At 42.8% G+C, this 20,612-nt stretch overlaps 1 protein-coding gene across 1 annotated transcript; it reads left to right on the top strand.

Annotated features, from left to right (window-relative positions):
* Positions 1-7,757: 7,757 nt before the first annotated feature.
* LOC134494013 (claudin-3-like) lies at positions 7,758-9,803 on the top strand. The gene has a single exon (XM_063298888.1). It carries the CDS (start codon positions 7,858-7,860, stop codon positions 8,500-8,502), a length of 645 nt encoding a protein of 214 aa, XP_063154958.1. The 5' UTR covers positions 7,758-7,857; the 3' UTR covers positions 8,503-9,803.
* The last annotated feature ends 10,809 nt before the right edge of the window (positions 9,804-20,612 follow it).

The raw sequence follows: 20,612 nt of genomic DNA, 5'->3' as shown, positions 1-20,612 counted from the left end.
ATGCATTTGGCACTCTTTCCAAAGCATTACACCTGTGGCCTCTTAGTCAGTCAACTTGACAGCTGGCTAAACCTGCTGTTCAAAGCAATCACCTATACTCCCACCTCTCCCCATGAGTTAAGGAAAGTGATTGGTGGTTGTCTTTACTCAATGGGAGGAAAAATGAAGCCAGGGAAATCTACCCATCACTTCCTTTCACTAGTCCCTGGTGAAAAGTGCAAGGGCAGTGCTGCTTGCTGGCCTGGCTACCCAGTGATGAACTCAGCATCCAGCATGCCAGCATAGCTGATGCTGGGTCACGGACTGGAGTGAAGCACCTCAGTGTGGCTGTTGGTCCATGTCCTAAGACTTCAGCTCAGCAGTGGGGAAAGGCCCAGAGTGACACTAGGTGTTGAGCAATGTTTCTCAATGCACTAATGCACTCAATGCACTAATGCAATGTTTCTCAGCCTTGGCACCCATGCTGGCTGGGGAATTCTGGGAGTTGAAGTCCACATATCTTAATGTTGCCAAGGTTGAGAAACACTGCACTAATGGTTCTGTCACCTGGCACAAGACCATGCAGTAGTCCTGAGAAGGCAGTCAAAGCTTATGACTTGCCTCACTTCTTTTGCACCTGGGAGGAATGCTTGCCCTCTCTCTCCTGCAGTGTTTCTAAGTAACAGGATACTATGTACTAAAGGGAGAAAGTTTCCCTAGTTAAACCGTAACAGATGCACAAGCATAGTACTCCCTGTCTTCCAGGCATACTTTGATACCGTTTTTTGCCATGTGGTTTCCCTACCATCAGCACTACACACACTTATTTGCCTAGACAATTTTTAGATCTTATACAAGGATTTCCACATGGTATGGCCAAAAAAAGTCAAGCTGGCAGTCGTGACCATGCAATCAAGCTTTCGCCACATAAAACAGCTGCCTGTGAACATCCCTGATCTTACAGAACATATTCCTGGTGACAAGTTGATTCATCAGAGTACAAATCCATACTGTACATGAAGTAGTGGTCTGCATGAAGTGATCTGCATGAAGCAGCTAGGTATGCACCTACGGTAGGCAATTATTTGGCACACTTAGTATGAGAAGGGGCAGGGCTGCAATGGATGGGGCAGTAATAAAATGGGTGAAAGCATATGACAAGCAGGGGTAGGATTTTCAGGGGAGTTGGTTTCTCTGGTTTTGTAAAACTCTTTTAAGCCTTTTTAAGGCTTAAACTATAGTTTTTCTTGGCCTCAACATGGTGGGAAACTATATTACTGCCCCACCCAATATATACATTTGAGAGAGCTGGGGAGGCTTTATAAAAAGGCTTGGCGGTTCAGAAAGGCACATTTGGCCTCTGGGGTGTCAGATTGCCTGCCCTTGAGTTATAAGGAGTATCACTGTACCATTCTCTTCCTGTCTGTCTTTCTCTCTCTCTTTCCCACACACACACACACAGATATTTTCTGCCCCAGCTTCCTCATAGTTCCAAGCTTCAGTTCCAAAAAAACAGCATCTTAATGAAAGCACAGCAAGCACAGTATTTACACACTTGCAGATCCCCACAAGGTCCTGAAGAAACCTGAAACCCAGAAAGCAGAAATCATACATTTCTGCAGTCATGTCTCAAATATGAGGAAACAGGGAAGACATAAACAGAAAGAGAGAGAAATATTTCTCAAGAACTCAGACTGAAAAACAACAAAGTGAAACCATACTTCAAAAGGACAGAGTGAGATATCAGATGTGGCCAGACTCCAACAGCAGAGCCATCTTAGTCGAAGCCCAGTTTAGAACACCATAAAAGAAGGAAAATAAAGTAATATACTAGCATTGTTCACAGAGCACACCCAACCAGCTCAGCGAAGGCAAGCAGATGTATTTGCATACATAGTAACCCTCGATTGATTTGGAGGGGGGGGCAAACCCAGCTCATTTGATGAGTTAGTGATTCAATGTATTGTGCAAAAATACAGAATATGGGTTAATTCTATGACTAGATATTCCAATTGCTCCCAAAGACACCCGTATCCAGCCACATCCATACGGGATGTGGTCAACGCAGGCAAGATGGCAGATGTGGCATCGCAATGCAAGCTCTGCCTCTTTGGTACATTCATACAATGCACATACAAAAGGGGAAGATTTGCATATCGATGCCACGTTGCCTGTTTTGCCATCCCCCTGTGGACATCACTGCCCTACCCAAAACTGTGCCACTAAATACCAGCACAACTGCTCATTGATTTTCAATGAGTAATGAGTATTAAGCATCAGATACAGTTTACATACAGAGAAAAGTATTTAAAACAAAAACAGAAAAGTGGGAAATCATAAATCCCATCCCTACAGTGTCATCATTACATCACCACCCAATCCAATACAGCCCTTGACTCTCAGAGGGGAGCGGAGGGGAGGGGAAAAGAAAAAAGCACAGCCCCAATTGCCAGTGCATTTGTCCACTCCTATTCTAAATGAAAGCTGAATCTTCAAAAACAGAATTCACACATAGGGCCGGTCCTGCCATTGGGCGTAATGCAGCAGATGTGGATGGAAAGGGTCAATGGCAAACTATTGGGAAATCAGTCCTGTTTCTTCTAAATTATCCTAATCTGTCCCAGAAGGTATTGCTCCTTCACTAGTGTTCAAATTAGATTCTGCTGATAATATGATTAGCTTTTGACCATGGAAGGAAAGACATCTTGACTTGACTGTTGGGCAGCAAGATGTCCAGAACTGGTGCTTAGAGTACCAAGTCCAGGCTGCAAAACTCTGGACAAAGATTTAGTTTTCGTTACCATGTAGCAGTAGTCCAGATATTTGCAGCATAGATCTCTTGGTTCTACTGTTGCTGTGAAGCCAGAAAGACTTCTCTGTAATAGAGCCCAACTCCTGGTAAATGTGGGTGCTTTTAATCATGCCTCAGTTGGCCTTCAGTAAATTTAACATAAGAACATAAGCATAAGAGCATAAGAAGTGCCCTGCTAGATCAGACTCCTGGCCCATCTAGTCCAACTGTCTGTTCTCAGAGTGGCCAACCGCACAAGTAAGCCCCTAATTTCCCAGCAGATGGCTTTCAGAAGCAGTTCCACTAGCATCAAGGCTAATCGCCATTGGCCCCCAGGACTCCCATGAATTGGTCCAACCCTTTTTGGAAGCCACCCAACCTGGTAGTCAGCACCACATCTCCTGGTAACGAATTCCAAAGTTGAATTACATGTTGTGTACTAAACTATTTCCTTTTGTCTCTCCTGATACTTCCACGATTCAATTTCATTAGGCGACCTCTGGTTCTAGTATTTTGGGAAGGGGAAAATAGCTTCTCTTTGTCCACTTTATCCGCACCATGCATAATTTTGTAGACCTTAATTGTGCCCTTTCTCATTTGTCTGCTTTGTAGATGAAAAAGCCCCAAATGTCACAACCTTTTCTCATAAGGAAGCTGCTCCAGCCCCTTGATTGTCTCAGTTGCCCTCCTCTGAACCTTCTGTAGGTCCACATTTTTTAGGTGCAGCAACCAGAACTGCACATAATATTCCGGATGCAGTCACACCATTGATTTATATAAGGGATCATGATACTGATATCTCTGTTTTCAATTCCATTCCTTACTATCCCTAACAAGCTGTTGGCCTTTTTTACAGTGGTTGCACAGTGTTGACACCTTCGTTGAACCATTTACCCTTACTCCCAAGATCTCTTTCCTCATCAGGAAAGCTCTGATCCCATTAGTTTTATGAGTAGTTAGGATTTTTGGCACCCATGTGCATAATTCTTGGCCATAACTCCTTTGGGAGATGGCAAGATATGCTTGTTCCTTGGCTTCCTACCTCTGCTGGGACAAAGAAAATGGGACAGTTTCAGCCTGGTCACTGATCTGCCATTTTGCATTGCACTTCATTAGATTCAGAGATAAACAAATTGGAAAGCAACGAGTGCTAATTAGATTGTGGATCAGAAGCTATCTGAGAGCGTGTACCCAAGGATGGAATAAATACAAGTGCAAACAAATTGACTTTCTTTAGGGTAGTTTGTTCAACAAGCTTGGCTCAAAGGCCACCAAGCCTTAAATAAACTCCAGAAGAGAAAGCAGAAAAAAGAACTTTGCTAAGGACTGCTCAAAGGATTCAACTAAAAGTCATCCGGTTCAACCCGCTGCCTCCAATATCGGTCAGACAACTGTTGCTACAAAAGTACTTCATGGATTGATGGCTTTATCAAACTGCAATTTTCGGCTGCTCGTCTCCTGTGTTTAAACCAGCTGGAAAGGAAGGTGGCTTAAGAAATCCCTTTCCGCTTGGAAAAAAAGAAAAATATATATTATTTTATCATTTTTCCCTCACTTGGGCTAGAAGGGAAAGTGGCAGAAATGTTGTCAATTCCACCCAATTAAAACAAAGGCAGACCAGCCTTGCAGGATTCCATCCAACTTGTTTAAGACCTTAAAAAAAACATTGTTTCATTGCTCCATCGCTGAACTTTAAAAAAAGAAAAAAGCCCAGTTTTTCACAATGTCACTGGTGGACTTGTGAAAAAAAAAAAGACAGAGACCTTCGAGTGCAGGGGTGGGTACCAACAGTTGGAGTGGAGGGGTTTGCTTACTGGGAATTGACGTGCAGCACAGAAGCCAGGGAGCATGGCTTGAGTCAGTGCTATTTTGGATACACAGTCAGAAAATACAGGCAAGGTGGTATGAGCTTCTGGCTGGAGGTGGTTTCAGAATGACATCATCCAATGTTGTCCTCCAAGGAGGTGCTGGAGTGAACTGGAAATGTGGATCTGCCCTGAGTCAGATGTGCTCATCTAACCAAGTATTTCACTGGTGGCAGCTCCTGGGGATTTCAGGTACCCTGGGGTCTGTCTCAGCCATAGTACCTGAGCTATACAGAAAAAAAAAAGGTTATTTCTACCTTTGTTGCTCTCCTTGCAGGCTTATGGGCCTGGTATATCCACTGTTAAAACATTTGGTTGAACTGTCCTCCTTTTGTATTCCATTAAGGCAGGGTTTCTCAACCAGGGCTCTGTGGCACCCTAGGGTTCCACGAGAGGTCACTAGGGGTTCCCTGGGAGATCATGATTTATTTTAAAAAATATTTCAAATTCGGGCAACTTCACATTAAAGAGGTAACTTTCATTTTTTATTTTTAGTTTAAGAACACTGTTAATGCATATATATATAGGCCTACATGTGAAACCAATATAATAATTTTGTAACTTGTGGCCTATATTTGAGCCTGAATGTGCAGGGGTTCCACAAGGCCTGAAAAATATTTCAAGGGTTCCTCCAGGGTCAAAAGGTTGAGAAAGGCTGCATTAAGGCATGAGCAGGAAAGTTGAGGCTTCTTTTGTGCCACCCCTATACAGTAACACCTTATAGTTTTCAAACTGTGCAGCAGAGTTTACTCTCATTTTGAGATGGAAACACAGGAAAAGTGTGGTAAAAGTTCCCCTTGCCACTACCCCCAAAGGGGGCTCACTGACATGCATGGTATGCATGCTTGCCCATTGTGGCAAGTTAGATGTACATTCTAGCTACTGAATATTATCCATACCCTCAAACCAGACCTGTACCATCAAATTATATCACACACAGTAGTTGGGTTGTTGCAATGTACTAGAATAGGCTAAAATGGAGTTGCATACATTGTGGTTCAGTGTCTTGTGGGCACTTAAACCAGCTTGTGGGCCCCAGCCATAATTGAAAGCCATAAAATGGCTCCTGGCATGCATTTGTTTTAGATCCTACCTTTCTGTTCAAACTGAAACTGAACAATAATAATAAAAACAAAGGTACCTCATGAACAGAATGTATCAATATTTATCAGCTGTGATGGTTAAATGGCAGCTCTCTCTTATGAGAGAACTTGTGTGAGCTTCGAGCATGGAAGGTCCACGTTTCTATACTGATAAGTCCAAGGTACAAGACAGAAGGGGCAACAAATATTCCCTCCCTGAAATCCTTAATGCTACTCCTAATCTGAGAACACAGGTTTAGATGGAACAAAAGCTCAATTCAAGACATGGCAAGTTAACATGTCCAGATGGTGCCTATTTCTAAACATTAAATGCTGCTTGTTACCATAAAAGACAGGAATCACCTTTGTGGGTCCCTGGAAATGGTGTGGGGGGGCAGTGTATGGTTAAAAAACATCAAGTTGGCAGCTGCAACAGTGAAGCTGTGCCTACTTTTTAAGTGTATTATGTGTGCAGCCGCCATCTTGACATGTTGACCGTACCCTACAGACACCCTTGTCTGGAAATAAGGCCAGGGATTAGCTGGATCTTGGGCCTTATCCAAGGCTGACATTCTTATATAATTTTTAGAATTGGCAAATTGCTAATACCCTCCAAAATTCCTACTAGAAGCCACTATTTTCTCTTCCGTAGTAGGGACTGTTGAGGTCTCATGTTCAGGCTAGGCCCTTGTCCAGGACACCTTCTTCACAAGGTATATAGGCTAGATAAATGTATCACAATAAACTATAGCACGCATAAGCAGGTTTTGTGGAATCAAACACTATTGGATGGAATTATATGTCGTGATAAATCATAAATCATGATTTATATACCAGAATAGCTGGGTTTACACAGCACACTAAACCATAATGTGGTTTGTGTTTGGCATTTCCTATGAAGCCAGCCATTCTGGTTTCTAAACCATAGTTTATGGCTTAAAACATATATGAACTAATTGCACTGCAGTTTATTGCATAAACTATGCTTACACAAGCCATGACTTTACATCATGTGTGAAGCCAGCCAAGAATCTATGACCCACAGCTCCTGTTCAGACTGCAAATGCTGTTGTTGATAAAGGCCATTTGGTGAGGGAACAGGAGAAAGGCCTTTGGTTTACAGACAGAGTAACATACTGTACATAACTACAATTGGCTGATCTGGGTGCTTACAATGGGAGGGAATTAGCCAGGAGGACTCTTACTAAACTGGAATCTGTATACTAAGCTTGGCTAGTCAAAATAACACAACTGAGCTAGGCACACAGTGTATTGACAAAATCTAGTCAATCTAGGCCAGCATTTCTCAACCTTGGCCACTTTCAGATGGGTGGACTTCAGTTCCCAGAATTCCCCAGCCAATTCTGGGAGTTGAAGTCCACACATCTGAAAGTGGCCAAGGTTGTGAAACCCTGATCTAGACAGTTCAACTACCACTCTTAATGGCTGGTCATTTCTTTAGCCCAACAAGTACTAAAGTCTTAAATAGTCCAGAAGTCTTAAATAGTCTGCTGGAGTCCCAAATTTGTATGATAAGCCCCCAAGAGGTCCCAGAGACCCTGATAGATTAGTAGGCCATCCAGGTATGTCTGGCAGCTGCTTGTCAGAGGGAAAAAGCCAGAAACAAACTTGGTGAAAGAAAGATTTCTTGAGTCAAGCTCAGCTGTTGATGGGTACATTGAAGGCCCTGTGAAAAGGAGACCCAACCCAAAGCTGAAATGCAAGAAAGGAAGCCTGGGTGAATCAGAGGGCCTCCCTACAAGGTGTTTTGCTTTCTGCCACCAATCCTGTCTTTGCCTGCCAGTCTGCTCTGAAACTGAGTGTCACGGCAGACAACCAGCCGGAATTCAGCTTGAGGCTCATTTCCTGTTTGCCCTGTATAGCAAACCTCCATTTCTCACAAATGCCATCTCAACATACAAAGAAAAAAGAGAGGATGGTACAAGGGCAGGGCAGGTTGAGAGTCCGTTGGTGATGCCCCACCCCTGCTTGAGCTAACACAACCCGCCCAGGCGACAGGACAGTTATAAATCAGCTCAGAGCTTTGGGTGCTTCACCTGCTTTGCTTGAAACCTCACGACGAGAAAGCAGCAGACCGCACCACCATTTGGAAGGTCGTAGCTGACTTGACGGCGCCAACATGTCGATGGGTTTGGAGATTGGTGCTATAGCCCTAGCTGTCCTGGGCTTGATAGGCAGCATCTTGTGTTGCGGGTTGCCTATGTGGAAGGTGACTGCCTTCATCGGCTACAACATTATCACTGCGCAGTTCACCTGGGAAGGACTATGGATGGACTGTGTGGCCCAGAGCACTGGCCAGATGCAATGCAAAGTCTATGATTCTATGCTGGCGTTGCCACCGGACCTACAGGCTGCTCGGGCCTTAATCGTCATTGCCATTGTCCTCGGGGTGATGGGGATATTCATCTTCCTGATGGGAGCACAGTGCACTCGCTGCATAGAGGATGAAACTACAAAGGCCAAGGTCACCATCGTCTCTGGGGTCATTTTCTTGCTGACTGGCCTCTTGATTCTCATTCCTGTCTCCTGGTCTGCCAATCAAATTGTCCGCAATTTCTACAATATATCAGTCCCAGAGCCGCTGAAACGGGAGATAGGAGCTGCACTCTACATTGGTTGGGCAGCGGCAATCCTTTATCTTTTCGGGGGAGGCTTGCTCTGCTGTACCTGCCCCCCCAAGGAGGAGAAGTACAGACCCACAAACTTGGTCTACTCTGCACCCAAGTCTACTGCACTGAGCTATGACAAGAAGAACTATGTATGAGGTGGCAGATCACTCCCATGGTTGTAAGTGTTGCAAGCCTACCGGGTTTTGTTAAATTCATCTTTGCTTGCTCAAGAAGTAGAAGAAAAACTTCTGCCAAGATTTATTCTCAGATTCAGTGAGAATTTGTACAGTGATGGTCTGTGACTCCCTTCTCACGGAGTTCCTAAGAAGGGGAAGGAACTTGCCTGGCCCCATTTTTCTTTTTATGGATATTGTTTGCCTCTGATCTAAACCACTCTCGGACTTTCATCAAGGACTTGGCCAGAGAGATCCGATACGTATTGCTCAAGCTTGGCCTTCAGTCCCTCCCCTAAGACTGACAAGGGGTCAAAATGACTGCAGACGGTTAGTATAAACCTGGAAGGGTCAAGTGGACTGCTTCTTTGAACAATGGTATCTGTGCTGTTGGATCCCCCCCACCCCACCCCAAAATTTGGATATCTGTGTTTTCTACCCATTTGTGGTTTCTGAAGGGGAACCCCTCAAGCGATGGAGGAGAAATATGGTCATTTTCTGGATATGGGAATGAGGACAATGTTAGCACTTGGGGTGGCTGAACTGTTATTGAATGGGTGGCAAGTGGCAGAGAGTGCCTTCTTTCCCTGAAGTTTTGTTGGCATTTGCACAACATGCTAAGAGTACTTAGCTTTAATTATGGTTAGTTTGGGAGGTTATTGTGTTGCACAAACCCAGACTAATTGGTTCATGATTCAATACATATTTGAACCTAGAGAAATGGTTTAATTCAGTACCTAAGTGAAGTGTATTGGGAGAACACAACCACTGAGCCTTTCCCACATTGAACAATCAGTCCTGTATTTGAGGAGGGGGAACAGCTGTCTGAGGAAATCTGGCAGCCAAGTTTGAGCATTCGAGCATGGGAATTTGCCCAGCAGAGGAATAAAGATGGCTGATACTCTTCCTCTTCTAATTCTGAATTCTTTAGAATGAGGGCAGGGTCCCCACATCCCATCATCAGGAAACAGCCAGCCATGAAGGTACTGCCCCTTGAACTGCATGTTGGCAGCAGCTGGTGGAAGGAAGAGAGATCAAGAACTGCCAGTGGCCCCTCAGGCCAAATAAAGTTCATCTCCAGACACTCTGGTCCTCAGGAATCTTCTTCTCCAAGATGACACAGGCACTCGCTGGCAATGGGGTGTGTGCAGGGGTGGGGGGAATTTTGTTATACATAGTTGACAGCAAGCATGATTCCCTCTCTTCTTCTGTGTATATAGTAAGTTACATTTTGTTCCCTTCTTTCTTCCCCCCAATAAAACTGTCTGAGAAACCCAACCAAATCTTGCATGCTTGATTATTTGGGAGCTGGCAAATTCCATCCTCTTGGGAACAGTGAGCTGTACTGGCAAGTCCCAAAGAGATCCATCTTTCTCTGCTGGTGAACATTTTGTTCCTTTTGCTCCACAAGTTGGTTTTGTCATTGTTATCTTTTCTGCAGTGTTCTCTGCCCCCTCCCCCCGGCAACATAAACAATACTTTGCTTGTTTTATGCTCATAACCCTGCCAAGAGTCAAGAAACCATTGGGGGCTTGACAGAAGCCAAATTTTTTGTTTAAAAATATGAGCTCAACCCTGAACGTGGCCAACAGCAACGCCATGAACATTCTGGAACTGGGAGAAAAATCTGTGTACAGTTTGCACAAACTGTAAGAAATGGATTTTCATAAGGTTAGTTTGTAGCAGACTGAGAGTACTCCATAGGAGACTTATGAATAACGTAAAATGAGGAGATTACGTGGTATGGATAATGGAATAGATAGCCATAGGAGATAAGCTTCTCCTATTCCAAGTCACCCTAGAACAGAGAAGTTGTGTGAAAACAGAATGGAAAAATTGGATATAAAATTATGTTAATAATGTCAGTAAGTTCTGTCAGTCAGCTACAAAGAAAGTCCATTTCACAAAAAAATATAAATTAATCTGCAAAACCCACTGTCAACAAGATCCAGTGATGGCCAGCCAGATGACTGTAACAAGGCTTGATAAAACATGGCGAATGAGGACAGATCTACCAGAGAACATTGGCCATGCTGGCTAAATGGGAACATTCATGTGCAGAGGCAAACTGCTTCTGGATATCTAAAATACTGGAAGCAGATCCCAGTAAAAGAGGCCATCACTTGCCCCGCTCACAAGTTGCTCAGAGACACACTTAACTAGATGGAACCAGTTTTGCCTAATCAGCCCAAACACAGTTCTTAGCCATTCTTCTAAAAATAGAGTCACTCAGAAATAATACATTAAATTAGACTATGTAGACATGTTGGTGAGTACATGGAGAAGGCACCACAACCATCAGTTCAGGTTATTCTCTCACAAACTCAGTTTGTGTAACTATATGCAAGCTCTCTGACCTTAGGACAGCCATCCGAGTTTAAAGTCATGAAAACACCTCCTATGCCTTTGGTCTTTGCACCCAGCTGGGTTACCTGAGTCACAAGAATCCCCCCCCCCCATTCAAAGCGTATTGCCTGTTACTGAGGCATGATCAGAAGCAACCGTAAAAACTGGCTACACTATGCAGTCAAGCAAAATTGGAGACAAATATCCCCCCCCCCTAATCAGTGGGTTGACAGTTTGGATTTCATACCTCTGAATGAGAAGTCCTGCTCTACATATGTGGGGCAGAGAAGCATGCCCATCACTTTCTCGAGCAGTGGTTCTTAAACTGTTTGACCCAATTACCCCTTTTCCTGGTCTTGAATAATGTCATTACCCTCAGAAAAAACAACAACAGATTCTTTTGTTTCACACATGTGTCTCAGCAGCATCTGGATCCTCGACTCGCAAACAAGCAATTACAAATTGCTCCATTACCCCCAGCGTATGCCCTAATTACCCCCTTGGGTAATTACCCCCCCCCCCCGTTTAAAAACCACTGTTTTAGGCCATATTCATTCCAGGATTTACTTATATTGTTGTTGTTTTTTAAATCCAAACTACATTATGAAGTTTAGCCCAGGTCTTTATTGCTTGTAAGAAAAGGTTCCAAACCACAAGATTGTCCTCATGTTTGGACTGGAAACCCATCCCCTACCTTGCAATTTGCAAGCTGCTTATGTTGTTGATCACCCTTTGCACCCTCAAAAGCATTGTTCGGGGTGTAGTTATGTTCCACGGGCCATCTCCTACGCTGAGAGCACTCTCAAGAGCAAGTGGCCAGTGTTTAAACCCAGGTGTGAATGGGGCTTTGGCTTCTCTCATCCTGCAGAGGGTGGTTTGAACCTGCTTTCTTTCATCCCACATGAGAAAGCTGTGGGTCTCCCTACAGTTTCTCATTTGTATGTGCTCTGGCGAGGTTGGGTTGAGCAAGCTTCTGTTTATTTTCTCCTGTTCCTAGTTTAGAGAGTGCAACAAATGATCCACACCCTCCTGCTTGGCTTGGTTTACCAGCTGTAGATGAAGTGCGAAACAAACATTGCAGGCTGCAGAGGCTGAAGGAGAAATAGAGAAGTTTCAAGGGGCAGGATTCCAATAGGAAGGGAGGGAGAACGTGTCTTTCGTGTCCCAGTAGGATCGGTGGAATTGTCATGTCCCCATTCTCTGGAACAGCATTCCCAAATCTGGTTGCTCCTGATGTATTAGGACTGCAATTCCCAGTCACCATTTTAGCAGTGTCTTTTTCCCCCTTAATTAAACACTTCCAATCTTTCCTTTGGCATTAAGCCAAACTTTAAACACTTTGTTATCTACCATTTCATGGATAGCAACCAGCGAACATGATGAATAAATGCTTAGCACTACATAAAGAATTGATTTAATGTAATTTTTTGAAGAAGAGCTTGGCACATATTCAGCTCATTTGCATCTGGCTACTCCCACTTAATCTTTAGTTCTTTCATCCCCTGCTGCACACATGATAATATTCCATCTCTCCAGCATTTTGTCTCCAATATGTGTGTGTGAATCTTTGCAAGCAGTGAAAATAGGATGCCCTAATTTGATGCCTTCTGTGTTTTTTTTTCTGAAATTGGAATCTGCCTTTTTGTAACTTACTGGAAATCCATTATTACATTTCCTACATTCTGGAACAACAGAGAACAGGTCTTGACCTTCTTCTATGTGACATTCACTAAATTATTCATAGAGCAATATATCCAGCCTTAGTCTTCTTTTCTCAGGGCTATAAAAGCACCCAGCATCTTCAATTTCTTTTAATAGGCCTCAGCTTCTAGTGCCTTGAACATCCCTGTTGCCAGCCTCTGAATCCTTCTGGGAGCATGCTGCCAAAAACTGACAAACTACTTGAAGGTGGCAGCAGGGAAGAGTGAAAACTAACATCAAAAGAAGTTGAACCATTACCTTCTGGGATTTGGAAATCATATTTCTATTCATACAGCCTAAAACTGCATTTGTGTTTTTTGTACCCACATTACACTGCTGACTCGTATTCTGCTTGCAACAATTGCCATTCCATCTGGAAGCCTATTTATTAAAGGCAAAAAACATTAAATAATGTCTTAGCTGTAGATTTAAAAAAAAAAAAAACAGGCTTCGGATGCTATGCAAAATAATGCTTCCCATATACCAACTTTCCTGCAAGCAGGGGTGTCTTCAGGGTGTGGTAAAAAAGTCAAGATGGCAGCCACAGTGATGTGATTGAAGCGCTGATAATTTCTTAGGACATTGCTAGGGCATAAAAAACAGGTGGAGCTTTGATCACACTGTTGCAGCCATCATCTTGACCTTTTATTTTTTAAACTATACCCTGAGGTCACCAAAATATAAAATGGAGTTAGGCTTAGAAAATTTTCTCGGATGAGATTTGTGCACAGAATTCCATAGTCTCATTTGTGCACAGAATTCAGCCTCTTCAGTAACATATTGTGTGTTGGCAGAAGGCTTATTGAAGTTGTCTAGCAATGGATTATTAGTTCATGTCAGAGATTCTTGCAAAAGATGCTGAATGAGGTGAGTCTTCTCTAGATCCTGGTTATATTTTTTTATATCTTTACACAAGAATCAAATCAAAAGTTAGTTTAATACTGATGCATTATTCCTTATCTGTAAGAGATCCCAAGTCTGTATCCTGCCTAAGTTTAAAATGCCTTGGCAGGCCACAGGAATTCCAGAAAGGGAAATAGAAATGTTAGGGAATTTTTTCTGATTATTATAAAACACTACATTTGCTCTCATAACAAACATTGTAACCTGTTCTAAAAGGCCCCACTTTCATCATAAAAAGTTCATCTACGTGCTATGTACTCTCTTAACATCAGCAATTAAAAGCCACTAAAAAAGGCAGCAGTTCTCTGGCTCTAACTGAAGAGTTTTCTCAGAGAGTAAATTCAAAACAAAGCAAAAACAAAACCCTCAGACCTTTCCATGTGCAGAAATACAGCCTAGATGGACTGGGTGTGACAATGGCTCTCAACTCTTCTAGAACAAAGAGTGGAGGGATGGGGGGAGACAGCAGGAAAAGAGAGAACAATGCCCAAGAAACAGCAAGGATGAGCAGGTAATCTTATGATTTCTGGCAATTTGCATTCCACTTAATGGGACATCAACTTATGCAAAATTATTGTGGCTATGCTTACCCAGTCATCAAGCTACCAATGAGCCCATATCTCTCAGAAAATTGTTTTCTAAGAATTTCCCTAAAAATAATGTTTTCCATGCTTCCTGGAGAGTCACAGTGAAATATGCCCGCTCCTGTCCCTGTCCACTGACCACCTACAGATTGGCCTTGGAGTGATTTCAGGTGCAAATCTGGCCCAATAGATTCTAGTACTGATGAAGGAATGCAATGGGCTTCCAACTGCAGGCTTTCTAGTCTCCCAGAAGGCTTAACAACCATTCATTTAGTGACAGTTCAGACTTATAATGGTGCTGAAATTTACAACCGGTCCTCACACTTACAACCGTCACGGCATCCCTGCAGTCACATGATCACGATTTGGGCACTTGGCAACTGGTTCGCATTTATGACCGTCGCAGAGTCCCATGGTCCCGTGATCACCATTTTCAACCTTCCCAGCTGGCTTCTGGCAAGCAAAATCAGTGGGGAACCACATGATTCACTTAACTACCACATGGTTCACTTAACACCAGCAGTGATTTGCTTAACGGCTACCGCAAAAAAGGTCATAAAATTGGGTCAGATTCACTTAATGACTGCTTCGCTTAGCAACCAAAATTCCAGTCCCATTGTGGTCGTTAAGCAAGACTATCTGTAAACAACTTCTGGATTTTACCCTCTCCCCGTGAAACCCCAAGTTCTATATGGACATGTCCACGACACGATCAGGAGTGGAGTTCAACTCAAGGATGCCTTCACCTTTGCTCCTCTTAGATCATCCTTCTTTCAAGGTAGTTTCTACTTCAATAAACCTCAGCTGAATTTTTCTCAGAAGATAACTTTCCATGAAATGTTTTTGAAATGGATTTTTGCCTCCATTTCATTACCGCCACAAACTAGATGGATAATTTTGGGAGTTCACCTTCTGCTTAGATCAACACAGATAGCACATGCTCCAAGGCTTTAGAGCCTTCCATTCCCAACCTAACGCCTTCCGATGGCAACCTCCGAAATTCTCAGCACTGATCACTATTGCCCAATTTATTGCTTTCGGGGCAAAAGTGCTGGTTATCACCACGGAAACACACGGGAGGATCAGCAACTTAGCCAAAGGAGCCACAGTGGCAGCTATCAGTTGAGCCAGAGGGAACCTGTTCTGCGGGGCAACATTTCTCCTCCGTTCAGTTCTAATTGCACTTGAGAGAGGATGGGAGGAAAGGAGGCGACCATCTGGGCGCAATTTAATAAGCACTCACGAAGTGGTCGAGTCTGTCCTCACCAGGACAACAAAGGACTGTTCTATGCAGTTCACTTCAGCACAAAGAATAGGTTTGTGTGATTGCCACATCCAGAGCACATGACCGATACCGGGACAGGTGGAAGATACTTGGCCTCAAGCCCACTTGCTGCCTGGCTGCAGTTTAACTCTTCACAGTCTTCAAGGACAGAAGTTCTGATAGGGAACAATGTTGTGTGAGGACAGGAAGGAGCACAGGTCTCTGGATCTCCTGGATGAGGAAGGCCCCCATCTCCCACGTTTTCTTCACTATCTTCTTTCTAAAAAGTTTGTGATTGGATCTTAATCATACCAAGAAGCTGTTCTCCTGGCTGTGGATGGCTTTTCTGATTTTGCCCTGTGACTCAGATAGCAGCTAAGCAAGAACAACAGAATGAGTCTGAAGATTAATGATTAGTAGGTATAGTAGTGAGGTACAGTAGTTGTTTGGGTTCCAGGTATTGATTACCACTTATTATTTGTTAACTTAATTTTACAGGTTTGTTGTAAAAATAGAATGTGTGGGAATATCAAATGGGAGAGACATGTATTCTATTATGGAACCTCTTGGTTGCAAGACACATGGAAAGAATAGATGTGGTTTAGGAAGACACATTCACATGTTCAGAGGCAATTTCAATATCATTATTATCTAACTGGTTTACACCACACACTAAAATCAGGTTAACAAAACGTAAGTGCTGCATTCACACGGCACATGAGGCAAACAAATTATTGCTTAACGTGATTGCTTGGCTAATACAATATGCTACGGCAGTGGCTGAATTTTCACAAAATACTGAACTGTAAATTATCTAACTTTAGTTTAACATAGTTTAGCATGTTGTGTGAACCAGGCAGCCTCTATAAACTTTCTACAGCAGGAAGCCTTGGGGAAGAGATTTAAAGGAGTTGGTAAGTTACAGACAGACTAAAAAGTACTAGATGATCTACCAATCAGCTTCCACAGTTACACAATGTAAGTTGGCCCAGTATAATATGTGAAAATTTAGGGCACAGCAAAATAGCTGATTTATGCAAATGAGCCAAAGAATATTCTATTGGACAGGAGAAGAAATGTGTATTTTTCCCTTCTCATAGTTTCAGCCTCCAAAGGCTGCAGGAGACATTGCACTATAGTCCCAGATTTGTTTTATTTAGCAAACAAAATAGGGGTATTAAACCCATTAGAGGCTTAGTTCAACCTTTAAAAAACGTAAAGGAAAACTGTACCACTGAATTCTGGTGGTTTATTACTGCAGTCTTCGGAGGTCAAGAAGCAAAAAAGAAAAAAAAAAGGAAAGGTGCCTGCATGTGACCTATAAGCCTCAGATTATTGATGAAGATAACTCCATACCTGGATTAGACCAAGATCTAACAACTTTAATATCCTCCTTACAATATGTATAAGCCAGCTAGATCCTTCCTAGAAACTTGTAAATTATTATGTTCATTCCAGACACCAGATACACTCCCACTCCACAGGTAGTTCCATTGTGGTATCCTGTTCTACAACTCTGATGATAAAACCTTCAAGTCAAATTCATCTCCTAGTGATTACATGGAATCCATATAGGGTTTTTTTAGCAACATTTTGGAAGTGCTTTCCCATTTTCTTGTTCTGAGTATTTCTTTGATTTCCCAGTCTAATCTACAGACTAAAATTCCTGGTGGTCTCCAATTCTAGTACTAATCAAACCCAAGCTTGCTTAGCTTCCAAGCTCAGGCAATAATTGGATGCATGCTGCCACCTGCTGAACACCCTCCTGAATTAAAGAGGGGGAATTAGAAATGAAAATCAGGATTACCACACCCTTAAACTGCAAGACTGTGGCTCTGGTTTATAGTTGCTGTGTGAAAATGGTAACACAGAGAGTCCTGTCTGGAAGTAGTACCAAGTCTTCAGCTACATTATTCTGCTTGTTTGACCAGTAATTTTTTATTTGCTTGAGTGAAATAAGAGGTGGCTTCACTATTTGCTACTGTTTCCTTGAGAAAGTCAGTCTTATTTCATATATTACTGTCAACAGTTCTGTGTATAGGAAAGCAGAAGCATGCAGAAGCTTCTGTCCTTTTGCTGATGCAGGAAATGGCTAATGATTAAAAACAAACAGGAAGTGGCCTCTCACCTGCCTGAAAACTATTAATATTTATTATACTACTAATCCAGTCAATAGCTTAAATCATCTGGATGAACTAAGTTAGTAAAAACATTTTATATTTTATAGATATTAAATAGAACACAAAGGAGCATCACAGATAGTTTAAGCATACATCCATTTTTGTGGATATGGATTGGTCTTGCAATGCTGATTGAAACGCTCAATGTTCAAATGATTTTCTTTGCTAGAACATCTTGTGTAAAGAAGATGGAGACTTAATAGGCACAGGAGGGAGATTCAGACAATATTTGAATTTTCCCTATTTCCCTAGAATAGTGGTTCTCAAACATTTTGGTCTCAGAACCCTTTTAAATTCTTAAAAATCATTGAGGAGCCCAAAGAGCTTTGGTTTATGTGGGTTATATCTTTCAATATTTACTAAGAAATTTTAATATATTTATTTGACTTCGCAGACCCCTTGAAAGGGTCTCAGGGACCCCCAGGAGTCCCCAGACCACGCTCTGAGAACTGCTGCCCTAGAAACAACCTGGCTGAGCTAAACTAATCTCAAAAAATCTAAGGTTACTGCTCAGATCTTCAGCAAAGGATCGTTACCTTGTCGTGGTGCTGGAGCTTGAGCACCTCAATGATGCCATGAGCTAAACTGTGAAGGGCCACCCAAGACAGGAAGGTCATGACAGAGAGGTCAGACTAAATGCGATCCCTGGGAAAGGTAATGGCAACCCACCCCAGTATTCTTGCCATGAAAACTAAATGGATCAGGACAATCAGAGATATGTAGGTATACCATCGGAAGATGAGACCCCCAGGTCGGAAGATGGTCAAAATGCTACTGGGGAGGAACAGAGGATGAGTTCAACTAGCCCCAGACGTGATGACGCAGCTAGCTCAAAGCCAAAAGGATGGCTAGAGGCCAGCGGTGCTGGTGGCGAACGGCGAATCCGATGTTCTAAGGATCAACACACCATTGGAACCTGGAATGTAAGATCTATGAGCCAGGGCAAATTGGATGTGGTTATTGGTGAGATGTCAAGATTAAAGATAGACATTGTGAGCGTCAGTGAACTGAAATGGACTGGAATGGGCCACTTCACATCAAATGACCACCAGATCTACTACTATGGACAAGAGGACCACAGAAGAAATGGAGTAGCCTTCATAATTAATAGTCAAGTGGCTAAAGCAGTGCTTGGATACAATCCAAAAAAACAACAGAATGATCTCAATTCGAATTCAGGGCAAGCCATCTAACATCACAGTGATCCAAATATATGCCCCAACCACAGATGCTGAAGAAGTTGAAGTAGAGCAGTTCTGTGAGGATCTGCAGCACCTACTGGACAACACGCCTAAAAGAGATGTTATTTTCATCATAGGAGACTGGAATGCTAAGGTGGGCAGTCAAATGACACCTGGAATTACAGATAAGCATGGCCTGGGAGAACAAAATGAAGCAGGACATAGGCTGATAGAATTTTGCCAAGACAACTCACTCTGCATAACAAACACTCTCTTCCAATAACCTAAGAGACGGCTTTATACATGGACTTCACCAGATGGACAACACTGAAATCAGATTGACTACATCCTTTGCAGCCAAAGGTGGCGCACATCTATACAGTCGGTAAAAACAAGACCTGGAGCTGACTGTAGTTCAGATCACGAACTTCTTATTGCACAATTTAGGATCAGACTAAAGAGATTAGGGAAGACCCACAGATCAGCTAGATATGAGCTCACTAATATTCCTAAGGAATATGCAGTGGAGGTGAAGAATAGATTTAAGGGACTGGTCTTAGTAGATAGGGCCCTGGAAGAACTATGGACAGAAGTTCGCAACATTGTTGAGGAGGCAGCAACAAAATACATCCCAAAGAAAGAGAAAACCAAGAAGGCAAAATGGCTGTCTGCTGAGACACTAGAAGTAGCCCAAGAAAGAAGGAAAACAAAAGGCAACAGTGATAGGGGGAGATATGCCCAATTAAATGCAAAATTCCAGAGGTTAGCCAGAACAGATAAGGAATTATTTTTAAACAAGAAATGCGTGGAAGTGGAAGAAGACAATAGAGTAGGAAGGACAAGAGACCTCTTCCAGAAAATTAGAACCATCGGAGGTTAATTCCAGGCCAAAATGGGTATGATCAAAAACAAAGATGGCAAGGACCTAACAGAAGAAGAAGAGATCAAGAAAAAGTAGCAAGAATATACAGAAGACCTGTATAGGAAGGATAACAATATCAGGGATAGCTTTGATGGTGTGGTCAGTGAGTTAGAGCCAGACATCCTGAAGAGTGAGGTTGAATGGGCCTTAAGAAGCATTGCTAATAACAAGGCAGCAGGAGATGATGGCATCCCAGCTGAACTGTTCAAAATCTTGCAAGATGATGCTGTCAAGGTAATGCATGCTTTGTTGTTTATTCGTTTAGTCGCTTCCGACTCTTCGTGACTTCATGGACCAGCCCACGCCAGAGCTTCCTGTCAGTCGTAATGCATGCTATATGCCAGCAAATTTGGAAAACACAAGAATGGCCATCCGACTGGAAAAAAATCAACTTCTATCCCCATACCAAAAAAGGGAAACACTAAAGAATGTTCAAACTATCGAACAGTGGCACTCATTTCACATGCCAGTAAGGTAATGCTCAAGATCCTGCAAGGTAGACTTCAACAATTCATGGAGCGAGAATTGCCAGATGTACCAGCTGGGTGTAAAAAAGGCAGAGGAACTAGGGACCAAATTGCCAATATCTGCTGGATAATGGAAAAAGCCAGGGAGTTTCAGAGATCTATTTCTGGTTTATTGACTATTCTAAAGCCTTTGACTGTGTGGACCATAACAAATTGTGGCAAGTTCTTAGCGGTATGGGGATACCAAGTCATCTTGTCTGCCTCCTGAGGAATCTGTATAACGACCAAGTAGCAACAGTAAGAACAGACCACGGAACAACGGACTGGTTTAAGATTGGGAAAGGAGTATGGCAGGGCTGTATACTCTCACCCTACCTATTCAACTTGTATGCAGAACACATCATGCGACGTGCTGGACTTGAGGAATCCAAGGCTGGAGTTAAAATCTCTGGAAGAAACATTAACAATCTCAGATATGCAGATGATACCACTTTGATGGCTGAAAGCGAAGAGGAACTGAGGAGCCTTTATGATGAAGGTGAAA

This window comes from Candoia aspera, chromosome 1 (assembly GCF_035149785.1).
Source record: "Candoia aspera isolate rCanAsp1 chromosome 1, rCanAsp1.hap2, whole genome shotgun sequence".
In the NCBI taxonomy this organism is placed as follows: domain Eukaryota; kingdom Metazoa; phylum Chordata; class Lepidosauria; order Squamata; family Boidae; genus Candoia; species Candoia aspera.
The sequence above is the reverse complement of the archived record's forward strand: the minus strand, read 5'-3'. Positions and strand labels throughout refer to the sequence as shown.

Bases quoted from the DNA above. Each gene is read 5' to 3' on its own strand.
- LOC134494013 (XM_063298888.1), top strand. From the start codon at position 7,858: ATGTCGATGGGTTTGGAGATTGGTGCTATAGCCCTAGCTGTCCTGGGC.